The following is a 15,469-nucleotide window of genomic DNA, read 5'->3' as shown; positions in this document are numbered from 1 at the left end:
TTTACCTGGATGAATGGGGCTGGGAGGTTTGGTTTTGTTGTTTGTGTCTGAACACGGAGTAAATTTCTTATGTAAGCCGAGCACACGCTCCACAGGCTCAGGACCACGCCCTCTCATCACTCCTGATGGAAAGGCTTGTGTGGGCCAAGCATCAGGTGCCTGCAGGTGCAGCGGGCAGCTCGGGACCACACCATTCATGTCGGTTTGTTGGGCGTCCACAGCCCAGTGTGATGGCAAGCTCACTCTGGGGCCAGTTCTGAGCCCTCTGGGGACTGGGATCTGGAACAATGGCTACAGACTGGAGGATGCAGACCTTGGCCTTGGGCTGTGGATGACTGGGCGCTCGCGGACCCAGCAGAGGGGAGCTCAGAGCCAACTTCCTTTCCAGGCCCCAGGGGTGTAGTGAGGAGGCGCACCAGCTGCGACCCAGGCCACAAGTGTCTACAGGCAGAGAGGGCTGGCTGGGCCTGTCCGCAGGATGGCCATGCTGGCAGCTCCAGGAGGCCAGGAGGGGAGGCATCTGAGGCTCCCTGTCTCAAAAGTGTGAGTGTGAGGCTGCTCTGTCCCCGGGGCAGGTCCCTTCACTCCTGAGCCTCAGGTCTCGTTGAGTGCGGGTTCTAATTCCCACGGCCCCATTGGGTAGACGAGGCTGTGACAAGGCGACGGCAAGGTCATTCCCAGAGCGGTGACTGGCACCCAGGAGCTCAGGAACCGCAGCTGGTCAGGATGCTAGAGATGACCCCTGACCCTGACGGAACCTGGGGTTTGGGGAGGCCCTGCAGCTGCGAGACCCTCCTCATCACCGCCTCTGGCTGAGTAAGGGATTTAGTGCAAGGCAGACAAGGCCTAACCCAGGTGGGCAGGTGCCTGGAGGTGCCCGCGCGGGGACAGCATCAGGGTGGGCTCCGAAATTTCAGTAGGGCCAGGGTCCCATGATGAGTTTTCTGGCCACAGTCGGTTCAAGGGCAGATTCTCAGGGCTGCCTGGGGCCCAGGGAAAGGGTGTCGGGGGGAAGCTGAGCCCCAGGGCCTCTGCCTCCTGTTGAAGAGAATCCTCCGGGGGCCAGATGGGGCAGGGGAACATCGACACGGGGACCGTGTGAGGATGGAGGCAGAGATCAGGATGATGCATCTCCCGGCAAGGAGCACTGAGGATTGCTGGGAGCACCAGAAACCCCCAGGGGGCCTGGAGTGGACCCTCCCTCAGATCTTCCAGCAGGAACTGGCCCTGTCCACACCTTGAGTCTGGGCAAGAACTAACTGCTGTTTCAGATTCCCGTCCCCCAGTGTGTGGTCCTTTGATTGGGCAGCCACAGGAATGGCACAGACCTGTAGAGGCCCAGCGTGGATGGCCAGGGGAGGGTGGCTCTGTGGTGGGGATGCGGCCAGGTCCCCCAGCCTGCAGCGGCCGTTCTGGGTGAGCTCTGTAGTCTGTGGCCTCAGAGGCACAGGAAGCTGGGAGGGGTTTGAATTGGATACAGGGAATCGGGAGCCACAGATGGTTCTTGAGCTGGGGAGTGGCAAAGTGATATGGCCGCTTAGAGGAAAGAAGCCAGCAAGTAGGGATGGGAAGGGCTCTGCCTGAGGCCAACAACCCCTCCAGGTCATGCACAGACGGCGCCCCACCCTCTCGAGACACAAGGAAGGGTGGGTGATTTGGGGGCGCTGTCTGGTGGCCTGGATGTCCCCCACAGCACTGAGGATGAGCTCTTAGTTTCAGGCCCTCCAGGAGTTCGGCTGGCGGGAGCCGGGGAAGAAGAGGAGCCTGTGTTCCCTGTGGCCTTGGGCAGCGTCTGCAGGAGGCTCACCGTCTCTCTCTCTTTGCTCCTCAGGTCTCCTGACAAACACAGCCCCTGAGGGGCCCCGGGAGTGGCCTTGGCTCCCCTGGAGAGCCCACGCCTCAGCCACAGTTCTCTGCCCGCCTCGGACTTCGCCCATTCTCTGCCGCCCGCCCACTCCGTTTCCCTGTGGTCCGTGAAGGACGGCCTCAGGCCTCAGCATCCTGAGCTTCGGTCTGTCCAGCCGACCTGAGGAGGCCGGACTGGACACACAGGCGGGGGGCGGCACCGGGCATCAGCAATACGCAGTCTGTGGGAGCCCGGCCGCGCCCAGCCCCCGCCGACCGTGGCGTTGGCCCTGCTGTCCTTGGAGGAGGAGGAGGAGGAGGAGGCTCCAGCAGCCCAGCCCGCCTGAGACACGACGCCCGCCCCAGGGGACTGTCAGGCGTAGAAGTGGCCTCCTCCCGTGCCCCAGACTGTCCGAATTGCTTTTATTTTCTTATACTTTCAGTATACTCCATAGACCAAAGAGCAAAATCTATCTGAACGTGGACGCACCCTCACTGTCAGGATCCCTGGGGTCGCTTGTGGGGACGGGAGGGCATGGTGGCAGAGACATGCTGGTGGCCCTGGCGGAGCGGAGAGGGCGGCCGTGGTGGAGGCCTCCACCCCAGGAGCACCCCGGCGCACCCTAGGAGGATGGGCTTTGGCTGCGCGGAGGCCGTGGCACACTCGCGGGAGGCAGCCGGGGCGCGACCGGCGATGGCCCCCACGCAGACGCCGAGAGCCCCCGGGAACACAGGCCGCTTGATTCCTCTGTACTTAGATCGACTTTACCGTACTAAAATCACTTTCTGTTTTAACCAGTTAAACATGCCTCTTCTACAGCTCCATTTTTGATAGTTGGATAATCCAGTATCTGCCAAGAGCATGTTGAGTCTCCCGTGACTGCTGCCTCATCGATACTCCATTTAGCTCCAGAAAGCAAAGAAAACTCGAGTAACACTTGTTTGAAAGAGATCATTAAATGTATTTTGCAAAGCCTAAAGTTATATATTTAACAGTTTTTATATGTTGTATATTTGTAGAAAATCCTATTTAACAATTAACGTGGCAGTCCCGGCCGTCCTGAGAGTCGGGCCGAGCCCCGTGTGTTTCTGAAGACTCTGGGGGTGGGACATGGCGGGGAGGTGGCGCCCCTCAGACCCTGGGGTGCCAGGCGTGGAAGGCGGGCCTCTGGGAGAAGGGTGCGGAGGACCGTGGCATCGGTGTCCCAGGGGCATCGGTCGTGCCCGGGGAGGCCGGGTTCCCTTTGCTGCGGGCCAGGTTTGGTGGCTCTTGATTCCCCCTTTGGTCTCTGTGTTGGTCAACACTGAGTGTACAATATTTTGAACATGCTTCTTCCAATGGGTTTTGTTTCCCGTTTCCTGCCCTTTTCGCCACTCACGGACCTTGAGGCCAGTTGGCGGCCCTTCTCCCCACGTCTGTGTCCCCGCGTTCTGAGAAGTCCTCCGTCTTTGTGTCAGTAGGTCCAGAAAGCCGCGCTGGGCAGAGGCACAGGCGGGGCCAGCAGGGCCGAGGAATAAGGGACAGTTGTGTTTTTTCTCTCCTGGCCGTCGTACGCCAGCCTCCTTCATTTTCCTGAGTTCCCGCTGAAGTATATACTACCTACAAGTCCAATTAACATGAGTATTATGCTAGTTCTATCCTACTAAAAAAAACGTAAAAAGATAACTATATAGAAGCTGTTCCAGCAACCATAGACTAAAGATACGAAAGAAAATCCATTTATTTAAGACCGGTTCCAGTATCCATGAGGACTTAATTTACCTTTCAGTCACCACAAATTTATAGGCATTAGTATCCTGGACTAAAAGAAGGGGCTGAGGTTGGGTTTGTCATCACAGAGGGGGCCCACCCTTCCCGAGCTGCCCCGGCTCCGGCGGCCCGGGCCGCAGCCTCTGCCAGCCAGCGTCCTCACGGCCTCCCCCTCGCCTGTTCCTTTTGAAAGCAAGTGTAGACACCGTCGAGGGCAGAGATCGGGAGATTTAAGATGTTACAGCATTTTTTTTTTCTTGTTTTACAGTATTCAATTTTGTGTTGATTCAGCTAAATTATGAAAAATAAAGAAAAACTCCTTTGATAAGCATGGCTTTTGTTCCCTGGGCATGGTGTCCTGGGAGAGGGGCTGTGGCTGGTGGGGATGGTAGGTGGGGGCCAGCACAGGGACCCCCAGGGTCAGAGCAGACAGTGCCTGTGGCCCTCACGGCATAGCCGGCACCGCCTGTGAACCCCTGGGTTCTTCTGCACCCGCAAGGATGGCCTCTGAAGCCCAGCCGCAGACAAGTGGGCAGGGCCTGGCCACAGCCCTCTGGGGTGCTGTCATCCCTGCCTGAATATCGCTGCCCCACACAGACACTGTGCCCTCAGTCCCTCCATGGGTCTGACGTGCGGCTGCCTGAGTGCGGCAGGCATCGGCTCTCCTTCATTCCTGCCCTGGCCAGTGCGGAAGCCCAGGCTGTCAGTAGGGAGGCTGGCCCCAGGTTCTCGTGAGCTGGCCCCACACAGGTGCCAGACACAGAACTCCCCAAGGAGACCCAGTCTGAAGCACCCCCTTTGCAGAGATGTCCACTCAGATCCCCAAAGAGCAGTGCTGGAGCCCAGAGCCTCCTTGCTGCCCACACCTGAGGCCACCTGGGGGGGCCACTGGCTACTCCCCAGCTGCTATTCACAGGGCACCCCGGCCCGGACGGCTGGGCTGGGGGTCTGCGCTTCCTTCTTAGGAGACGTCACTGGTCTTTGGTGCCATCAAGGTGGACAGACAAAGCCTCAACTTTTTTCTGCAAGGGGCCAGGCTTGTTCTGGGAGGGAGGGCAGGAGGCAGAGCTACAGTGGCTGCAGGAGCCCCGGGCCAGCTTCTTCCCCATCAGCCGCCCTGGTGCCTGGGCTGGAGAGTCTTCGGTTCCCTCCCACAGAGGTGAGGCACCACCTGGAGTGTGGCTCTGGGACTCTGTGGTCAGCACAGTCAGACAGGATGGGGCAGCCTGACCAGGAGAGGTGCCACCAGCCTGTTCCTGTATCACAGTGAGAGCTGGGAGGAGAGGTGTCAGTGTGCTGGGAGGAAAGCAGCCCCCGCCATCAATCCCTGAGGAGCAGCCCCACACCCAGAGGCTGAGCACAGGGGCCTGAACCTGGGCCTGTCCTCCTGCTGTGAGCCCTGCGCAGTCTCCTGGGGGTGCGTCTCCCAGGAAGCTCCCTGCTGCCTGGGTCAGGAGGCACCGGGACTCCCAGCGCTGGCTGCACAAGCTGCCTCTGCTCCCTGTGGACTGAGGGAAGGTGGTCATGACTCGCCTAACTCAGGCTGCTGGGAGCAGTGCCTGCCCCGTCCGAGGGGAGAACAGGCTCCGTCCCCAAGGTGAGGGGTCCGGGGGAAGCCCTTTGCAGGCGTGGATGCCCACAGATGGGCTCTGGGGATGGTCGCAGCCTCCTCTGTGCCCGAGAGCTGCCCTCCTAGGGCCCCGGGCCAGTTGAGCCACCAGCAGAGTCTGCAAATGAGACACTCAGAGATAGTCCTCAGCCTCCCGGGACCCTCTGCCCAGGGCCCCTGCTGGCCACCCTGTGCAGCTCCAGCAGGACAACAAGAGCAGGCAGAGGCCACACCTCAAGGGCACGACCTTGGTTAGGGGCAGCCCTGGCCACTGTTGTCTAAGGGGCAGGGCTAGGGGTCTCCATCCTTTCTGTCCCAGGCAGTGGAGCAGAGTCACGAAGACCTGGCTGGAAGCCACACTGCGCGGTGTTCCTCACGACGGCCTGAGGCTGGCCATGCTGCCTCTCCGAGCCTCAGTTTCCCCATTGATAGAATAAAGAGAACCTTGCCAAGCTCACAAGGTGTCAGGAGGTGGAAGGTGACCAGCACTCGAGGCAAAGGTGCTCATGGTCCTGACTGAAGCCTTGCACTTCCTCCCCAGGCCCCGTGTCACCCTCGAGGGGTGACCCTGGGCACTGGTGTTTGCCTGCCACTCCCGCCTCCCAGCTCCCTGTTCAGTGCTGATCTTCAGAGATGCTGTCTGGGCCAAGCTCTGTCTCTCCCTCTAGTGAGGTCTGTGACCGGGACACATGCTTCTCTGAGCCTCAGCTGCTCGATCACGAAGTGGGGACCCCGTGAGCCTCTGCCGTCCTGAGGCCTGGGGCCAGGGTAGGCGCCTCCTGTGCGGGTCCTCCTGCTGCCCTCCCTGTCTCAGACGTGAGCTGCCCCTCCAGACTGGCCAGTTCAGACTGTGGATGAGGTCCACGTCCCAGGGACATGGATCCACATGGGGACCCGTGTGGCTAAGAACAAGGCAGGAGGCAGCAGGCTGGTGTGGGTGGCAGTGGCCCAGCAGCAGCGGGAAGCAGAAGGGCCTGTTGGAGTGCAAGTGTGTGCGTGTGAATGTGTGTGTGTGCCTGTGGTGTGTGTGGTGTGTGTGTATTGTGCATGTGCAGTGTGTGCGCATGTGTACGACTGTGCATGTGTGTGTGCATATGTGTGTGCATGTCTGTGCATATATGTGTGTGCATGTGTGCACGTGTGTGCATATGTGTGTGTGCACGTGTGTGTGTGCATATGTGTGCTTATTTTCACCAGCACCCTCATGTACTGAGCACTTTCTGAGTCAAGGGTCCAGGGAGGAGCCCTGCAGGATTCCTGAATTCAAAGATCCCTCAGGAATGGGGAGTGGTCCCCAAGGTCAAGCAGCCCCCAAGGTTGTGCCCAGAGCGTCTGTCAGACGGCAGCTGAAACAGGCTATTCTGGGACTTTTGGAGCCCACCCAATGCCCCCAGTCCTGCATTGCCCCCATCCCACCTCGGGTTCTACACTGCCCGAGTTCCCCCAGCCCGGGTCCTGCACTGCCTGCATCCCCCCTCAGGTCCTTCCGCACTTACCGAGTTTTCCCCCAGGGTCCTGTACTGCCCACGTTCCCCCGACCCAGGGTCCTGCATTGCCTGCGTTCACCGCTGGGTCCTGAACTGCACTGCCTGCATGCCCCGTCAGGTCCTCCTGCACTGCTCATGTCCCCCCACGCCAGAGGTTCTGAACTGCCCATGTCCCCTGCCCAGGTCCTGCATTGCCCGCGTGCCCCCTCGGGGCCTCCTTCACTGCCTGAGTTCCCCCTAAGGGTCCTGCACTGCCTGCGTCCTCCCCTGCCTAGTGTTTTAGATGCCACAGTGATCTGTAGCCTTGACATCCAGAGCATGACCGCTCTGCTGTTCTGATCCTGAGCTGACCGTCAGCTTGAGAAGTCAGCGCCCCCATAGAATTTAAGGAACCAAAATCTCAGAGACCCTGGTGGTCCCCTCAGCAGGCAGAGGTGGGGTCTCTGCTCTTGCTCCTGGGTAGGAGGTCACTAGGCAGAAACTGGGCCGAGGCCCCCAGCAGCCCCCAGCCCCAGCCTAGACTCTCCCCTGGGAGCCTGAGAGAGCCTCATGGGCCACTGCCCTGCTGCCTTAGATGGCCCAGGTGGGCCTGTCCCAGGAGAAGCCACACTGGGCCGGAGGAGGGTCCAGGGGAAGTGGGCCATGTGTCCACCTTGTCGGGATGAGGAATGGGGCTGGGTGGGCACCAGGCTGATCAGTGGGGAGCCAGGATCTCAGGACAGCAGGGACAGCAAGGACAGCAGCCTTCCCTACACCCCGGGTGCCAGTGCCCTCATTTGAGCATCTGTCCCAGCTGCCGTCTCCACCAGCATCTGTCCCAACTGCCCAGGGCTGCCTCCCCGTCTCCCAGTTCCTCGGAGGCTGCCTGCCCTGGGGAGACGGGAGACATGGATGTGGGGGCGTGGCCAGGCCTGGCAACTCCGCACACCCTGTGTCCGGCCCTCTGCAGGTGCTGCCTGTATTGGTGGCCTCCCCAGGTTCTCAGTGAGGTCTGGGTGAGGTGGGCACTCAGAGCCCTGGGGCTGCTTCCAGAAATCTAGGCCCTTTGGTATCTTAGCCACCCCAGGCCTCAGGTGCAGCCTATGACCACGCGGCACTTCATCCCCGCTCCGGCAGGTCCCCAGTTCGAGGGGGTCTCCCCTTCCACAGCACTGCTCTGCTCAGCCCTCACACCGGGGGACCTCTCAGTTCCCGGGGGCAGTCCTCTGCTCCTTCCGCGCGCTGGCCTGTCTTGCGCTGTGGCCCCGTGTGCCTTCTCTATGGGGCTGTTGGCTTCCTTAGAGGACGTCCTGCATCTTAAACATCTTATTTCTTCCCTCTGCACCCAGACTCATAGAATTACTCTGAAATAATAGCCACATTTACTTTCTCCTTTTACAAATGTCACCTCATTTGTTCCTCCCACCAACGCTTCAGGGAGGGGATTAGTCTCTTTCTTGGGTGGGCGGTGAGGTGGCCAGGCCAGCACGAGGTGGATCAGCTTGGGATACAGACCCTCTTGCTCCGTGGACACTCGCTCGGAGGGCTTCCTTCTGGGGTAAAGGGAGCGGGAACCTGGCTCCTGCAGGCCAGCGCCACCCAGTCCCGTCTCAAAGGGGGAAGACGAAGGTTGAGGAAGGAGCATCTGATCCCGCCCTTGGAAAGGTGCTGAGGAAAAGGCCATTCTGACACCTGTGAAATCGGCAAGGAGGACCTCATCAGCACCACTGCCACGGGGCCAGGACTGAGGACGTGGCGTGAGATGGGCTCAGCTGCAATCCACCAGCCACGGCGGGAGCTGTGCTTCACAGAGTGGGGCTACGTGGATGGGAAATGTCTAATCAGAGACACAGGGACCCGGAGACGCAGGGATCTGGAGACACAGTGACCAGCCCAGAGGCTTAGTGGGCTGGCGAGATTCTCGAGGAAAGCAGGCAGAGGACAGACGTGGAAGGTGGGAGAGGAGGAACCTGCCCTGCAGCTACAAGGGTAGGCTCCTCCCTACACTGACCCAGCAGAAGTTTTGCTAACGCTGGACTCGGCAAGGACGAGCAGAAGCCCCAGGTCGAGGCCTTGTGGAGATGAAGGTTCAGAGGCACCCAGCCAAAGCTTGGCCAGGAGAGTCTTGGTCCTGAGCCTCCCGACCAAACCACTGCACTGCAGGTGGTGACCTCTCCCAGGATAGCAGCAATGGGCTCAGCTCCGCAGCAACAGAAAAGGAGAAAGAAACTCCCAGGTAGGTGACACGCCTCTCGCTTTGTGAGGAAACTGGAAGGCTTTGGTACAGCCCTGGCTGGGTGTGGTCATAGCAGGGCTTGGAGGATTCTTTGGAGAGAGGCAAGAAGGAGAAGGAAGGAGGAGGGATAGAGGGTGGGAAGGAGGAGGAGGAGGAAGAAGGGGGAGGAGGAGGGGAGAAGATGGGGAGGAGAGGAGGATGAAGGAGAAGGGGAGGAGGGGGAAGAGGAGGGGAAGACAAGGGAGGAAGGGAGAGAAGGAGGAGGGGAGGATGGGAGGAGAGGGAAGAGATGGTGAGGGAGGGAGAGGAGGAGAGGAGATGGGGCGGAATGGGGATGTAGAGAGGAAGAGGGAAGCAGTGGTGTGGGTGGGAGAGAGAGGGGAGAAGTTTAGGGGAGGAGAGGGAGGAGGGGGGAGGGAAGAGGGAAGCAGAGGGAGGAAGAGGGGAGGATGGAGGAGGAGAGGGAGGACAAGGAGAGGAGGAGGGGAGGAGGAGAGGGAGGAGGAGGGGAGGAGGAAGAGGAAGGGAGGAGGAGAGGGAGGAGGAGGAGGAAAGGGAGGAGGAAGAGGGGAGGATGGCAAATGAGAATAGTGCACAGTGAACACAGACCTTGGAGGGCCCCAGGCCAAGGGCCCACCTTCTGAGGAAGGTGTGTGGTGTAGCGGGGTCTGTGTGAGTCAGCCTGTGTCCTGTCCATTCTAAGCCTAGAAATCTGATGTACAGCAGGAAGAACAACCGAGTTAATAACATTGTCCTGCATACTGAAAATGTGCTGAGACAGTCGATTTTAGGTCCTCTTGCCACGCATACACACACACACACAAGCACACACAGGTGCACCGGAAGTGTGACTGTGGAGGTGATGAGTATGTTAATTCCTATGTAGTAAGCATTTCTCTGTGTTTCTGTATATCAAAACAAACATCATATTGTACAACTTAAATATACACAATAAAAATAAATTTTTAAAAAATTGCAAAGGAGCCTTTAAGAACGAGAACAAGGGGGAGCTCCCAGAGGACAAGAGAGCCGGGAAATGCAACCCCAGCAGAGCAGGAGGAGGACTCAGGCCCAACACCGGACCCAGTGAATATCAGCTTCGTGTACACCCATCTTCCCTCAAACGTCTCGGATTAATTCCCTCCTACTTCATCTCTCTCTTCAAACGCTCCCTGGACGTTACAACCCTCCTTATCTCGTGGTCTAAATTCAACCCGATTTCTTGGTGTAAATTCCATTTTTGGCTTTTCAGGGAATGGCTCTTGCTCCAGCCTCTTGAATGTTGATGCCATGAGGATTCTCTTCTCCTTCCTCATCTCTCTCTGTCCAGCTTCAGAGAGGCGTTATGTCCTCAAGTCTTTCTTCTTCACCAGGAGATAAAGTCCTTGCGAGAAGGCACTGCAGCGCCTTTGTCTTGCCAGAGCCTGACGTTGATTTGTTAAGGGGATGCTCCAATGTTTATTGGAATAAACTTTCAACAGGCGAGGACTTAGGCGTTGTGGCTTTGTGCACGATGGGTGGGGTGCTAGGTTTTCAGGAAGGTTCCATTTGAAGAGCCATAGGACAACTGGGTTCTGTGTCCCAAAATCTCAGAGCTGTGTCTCCCTGGAGGGGTGGCAGCAGCCCACTGACAGGGCTCTGGGTGAAGGAGGGTCAGCTGTGTGTGCAGCACGATGAGCTCCTCTGCAATCAGATGGTCTCCTGCCTGCCCAGTGTGTGGGATTCGGGAGGTTCCATGGGTGCATGTACCGTGGGGCAGACTGGCATGAGTGATGGAGCCATATAGCATGGCAGCACCACCCTGGACCCTTGCAGACAATGAGCCAGGCATGTGAGGAGACAAGGTGGGACCACAGACCAGAAGGTGAGGGCCTAATTGGAGGAGTGTTTGGAGATGTGAGTGTCTGGTGCCAAGTGTTCCGCGCAGATTGTCCTTGTGACAGCCGCTTTGGCTCACACTTCCCTGTGTCGTCCCACACCGCCTGTGAGCTTGCATGGCTTCCTCGGTCCAATCAAACAATAGCAAATGTGATGCGGGCAGACATTTTTACAGTCCTGGCTCATTAGAGTGTCCTCCCGCTGGATGGCCCTCAGGCCCTGCCACCCAGTGAACCAGCTGGGGTGAGGCTGCATGAGGAAGGAACCCAGGAAGGGGCCAGCCACCCCCGCCCTCCCAGCGGGGCTGTCAAAAACCAGCCAGTTCCCAGCCCACCCACCAGTAGACGGCCGTCAGGGAGCTCCCCAGGATCAACCAAAGAAACTCCCAGTCAAGCTCAGCCCCAGTTGCGGACTCAGGGAACAAACACTGAGCACAGCAGTGTTTCCAGATGACTGATGGGCACCGAGAGCCAGACAGCAGCAGAGCAGTTGGAAAGTTCCGGGTAGAAAAACATCAACCTTTTCCGAGTTAAAACTTTACATCTGCAAAGATATACTTTTAACGTGACGATAAAATAAAGATACTTGCAAAAACATGACAATGGAGAGAAAAAGATTCCCAAAAGGGTCTTACTCAAGGAAATACTGAAAAACGGGACAGAAAAAACAGTATGTCCTAGGTGGACTCTTGGAGGTTCAGGAAGGAATGAGCAGGGGAAGGTGTGGACGATGGGGCAGGAGATTCCACTCATGGGCAACGACAGTAACATCCCAACACGATTATCCAAAGCTGCCATTTGGAAGCACTGGCACTCGAACAAGGGCAGGAAGACACAGCGAAGTGATTTTGGAAGGGATGCAGCCGCGTTGGGTAAGGTCTGCTGGTTTGTGGCTTCTTGCTGCAGGCAGCTCCTGAAACCCCACCTGTAGTGACAGGAAAACCACCGGCTCTGCAGCTTCAGGGGACAGGCGACACAGAGCAGCTGGAAGCGCACAGAGATCTGTAAGCAAGAAAGCACAGATGGGCTGAGACCTCAAGTCGGAGTCAAACTTTGCCCAAATCCCTGGCTGACTCCCCAAAGGAACGAGCTTGGGGGACCTGGAGGAATGAAGCGGAAATTAGGCAGAAAGGGCTTCTGATGATATTCAGAAGGATTCTGTGTCCTTGGCAGAGTTCATTCCCAGCCTACATGGTCCCTGTGACTGAAAGAGGAAGTTGTTCTGCCTTAAAGAAGGAAGAAACTGGCGATGCCAGAGCAACTAAGAATTAAGGGGTAGTTTCAGCAGCAAGACACCTAGAGAGGGGGTGAGCCCCCAAATCTGAGTACGTACACTGCCCAGATACATAGCTGATCACTAAACCACACAGCTATAGGATTAATGCATAGGACCAAGATGAAAAATAAACACAGTCACACCCTCCCTCTCTCTCACAAAACAGCAACAAGGAAGCCAAACCGAGGCCACCTGCTGCATTTTTTAGGGAAGACAGCTTTGAAAGCAGGAGGATTAGCTGCCTATGGTAACAAAGAAACAACGCTTAGAAGAATAAAAGACATTTCAGAGCATCTACGAAACATTACTTCCATTGGCAAGCCTCCGTCCAACGTGTACTAGACATGCAGAGAAATAGTCAAATGTGGTCTGTACTCAGAAGAAAAAAATCAGGCATGGAAACCAACTCTGAGACAGCTTTTATGCTGGATTTGGCAAAGACGTCAAAGGAGCTAATATAAATATGTATAAATCATTACAGAAATGTGTGGTATTAATGAGTTAATAGGTAGAACATTTCAACAGAGAAATGAAAACTAGTTTTTAAAAACTGAAGTTCTAGAGGTGAAAAATACAGTATCAGAAAATAAACTGAAAAATGTACCAGATGGATTCAATTAGCAGATCAGAAACAGCAGAAGAAAGAATCAGTGAACCTGAAGATAGATCCATAGAAATTGTCCAATCTGAGGAACAGATAGAAACTGATTGAGAAAAAATGTAAAAGCTTCAGCGACCTTTGGAACAACATCAGGGAGTGCAACATGGGTGAAATCAAAGCCCCAGAAAGAGAAAAGAGAAACTACAATAGGCAATTTTAAAAAATTGAGGAAATAAGGCCAACACTTCCCAAACCGGCGAGAATATTTACAGAACTCTTCAGATCAACAAACCAAAGTAGGATAACCATAAGAAACCACAACTAGATAATATGATAGTCAAATCTCTGAAAGACAAAGTGAGGAGAGGAGAAATTCTTGAAAGCAGCAAGAGAAAAATGGCCCATTTCATAGAGAGGAACAATGATATGATTAATGGCTGACTTTTCATCCAAAACAGTGGAGACCAGAGATGTCGAGGAGACATGAAAGTGTGGAGGAAGGGAAATATCCATCATCCAAAGATTCTATATCTAGAAAAACTATTCTTCAAAGATGAAGGTGAAATAAAGACGAAATAAAATAAAAGTGAGAAAAAATTATTATTAATAGGATTTTACTGCAAGAAATGCTCGAGTATGATATAAAGATAGATATATGTGTACATAATCTTATAATTTCTATAGAATACATATGGCTATTTAAAACAAAAATTATAACACTGTATTGTAGGGTTTAAAATGGACACAGGTTTAATATATCTCTGTATAACAGTGTGTAGCCCAAAGGATAGATGGTACAATAGAACATAGTCCCTTGAAAGTGTTCTACTTTGTTTAGAAATCATTTAATATTAATTAACTTTAAGGTGGTTGTGATGTCATGATATAATTCATAGCAGAACCACTAGAAAATACTGCAAAGAAATTTTACCTAAAAATGGAATTGAGTGATATGCTTGAAACATTTGATGGCCACAAGCAAAGTAATAAAAGGAATAATATAGGAAGGAAAATGAGAAAATAGAAAAGAAATGGCAAAGTGGCACTTAAATCCAAACATATCAATAGTTAAATTAGAAATAACTCTACTAAAAATACAAAAATTTAGCCGGGCGTGGTGGCGGCACCTGTAGTCCCAGCTACTCGGGAGGCTGAGGCAGGAGAATGGCGTGAACCCGGGAGGTGGAGCTTGCAGTGAGCTGAGATCGCACCACTGCACTCCAGCCTGGGCGACAGTGCGAGACTCCATCTCAATAAATAAACAAATAAATAAATAGATAAACACTCCAATAAAAACTCAAGAAATGATCAATGGGCTAAAATAAAAAGAACAAAATATGTGCTTTAAACACAAAAAACTTTACTACAGATAAATTCAACACATAAGTTGAAAGTAAAAGGATAGCCAGGCACGGTGGCTCACACCTGTAATCCCAGCACTTTGGGAGGCTGAGGCAGGCCAGTCACCTAAGGTTGGGAGTTCGAGACCAGCCTGACCAATATGGAGAAACCCTGTCTATACTAAAAATACAAAATTAGCCAGTCATGGTGGTGCATGCCTGTAATCCCAGCTACTCGGGAGGCTGAGGCAGGAGAATCGCTTGAACCCAGGAGGTGGAGGTTGCAGTGAGCCAAGATGTTGCCATTGCACTCCATCCTGGGCAACAGGAGCGAAATTCCGTTTCAAAAAAAGAAAGTAAAAGGATAGAAAAGACATGTCATGAAAGCAGTAAGCATAAGAAATCTGGAGTGGATTTGTTGATATTAGATGCAATATACTTTTAGACGAGGAATATTACTATAGACAAAAAGAACATTTAACTACAATAAAGCGTCAAGATAGCAGGAAAAAAATCATAAATGCCTATGTGCCTGATAATAACGGTCCAAAATACATGAAGCAAAAGCTGACAAAACTGAGAGGAAAAATCGACAATTTAACCATGATAAATGGAGATTTTATTTCTTCTCTGTTAGTAATCAATAGGACAAACAGATAGAAAATCGTTAAGTATGTAGAAGACTTGGACAATATCAGTCAATATCTAATCAACACTCACAGAAACAGCAAATAGAGCACCCTAGGAATGGGACAGCTGAATCATGTGTGGGTATGCTTATATTTTTTAAAATTGCCAAACTGTATTCCAAAGTGGTTGTAATAGATCTGATCAGTGTTCATTAATTTTAGCCATCGTAATAGATGTAAGGTGTGAACTCTACACAAGATCTTTCCAAGACATACTGAAGATGAACCAAAATAGACCAAATATTAGACAATCAAGCAAATCTGTAAAAAATTTCAAAGACTGAAAATCAAACAGTATATGTTCTCTGATTACAAGATAATTAAATTAGCAATCAATAAGAATATCTGAAAAATTCCCAAATTTGGAAATACCCAACTTGGTCAGAATAACCAAACCAAAAAAAAAGGGAAATTTAAATTTTATATATCGAATTGAAAACATTTAAATATTTTTATTTGAATGATAACAAAAGGACAATTTATGAAAATCTCTGCAATGCTGCTAATGAAGTGCTTAAAGAAAATGTATCGCTTTAGAAGCTTCTATCAGAGAGGAGGAAAAAGTCTAGAATGGAAGCTTCCACTTTAAGGAGCTAGAAGATGAAAAGCAGAATGAACCCAAATCACAAAGAGCAGACACCAATGAGATAGAAAATACATAAGTAATGGAGAAAGTCAATGAAACCAAAAGCCCACTAAAAAAAAAAATCTAAAAAGTGGCTTTTTAGGGGTATGGTTAACATGTAACTAACTGCACACATTTAAAGTGTACAACATGGT

At 53.3% G+C, this 15,469-nt stretch overlaps 1 protein-coding gene across 2 annotated transcripts in view; it reads left to right on the top strand.

The window, feature by feature from the left end:
- Positions 1-3,923, top strand: part of TAFA5 (TAFA chemokine like family member 5) — a 271,776-nt gene extending 267,853 nt beyond the window's left edge. For both annotated transcript variants that reach the window (XM_017854100.1, XM_017854099.1), the window contains one exon: positions 1,832-3,923. In XM_017854100.1, the coding sequence (XP_017709589.1) occupies positions 1,832-1,840 (9 nt within the window). In that variant the 3' untranslated portion in view covers positions 1,841-3,923. The remainder of the gene's footprint in view (positions 1-1,831) is intronic.
- The last annotated feature ends 11,546 nt before the right edge of the window (positions 3,924-15,469 follow it).

The sequence above is a fragment of the Rhinopithecus bieti genome, unplaced genomic scaffold (assembly GCF_001698545.2).
Source record: "Rhinopithecus bieti isolate Rb0 unplaced genomic scaffold, ASM169854v2 scaffold_38181, whole genome shotgun sequence".
In the NCBI taxonomy this organism is placed as follows: Eukaryota; Metazoa; Chordata; class Mammalia; order Primates; family Cercopithecidae; genus Rhinopithecus; species Rhinopithecus bieti.
Note: the sequence above shows the minus strand (reverse complement) of the source record. Positions and strands in the feature narration are given on the sequence as shown.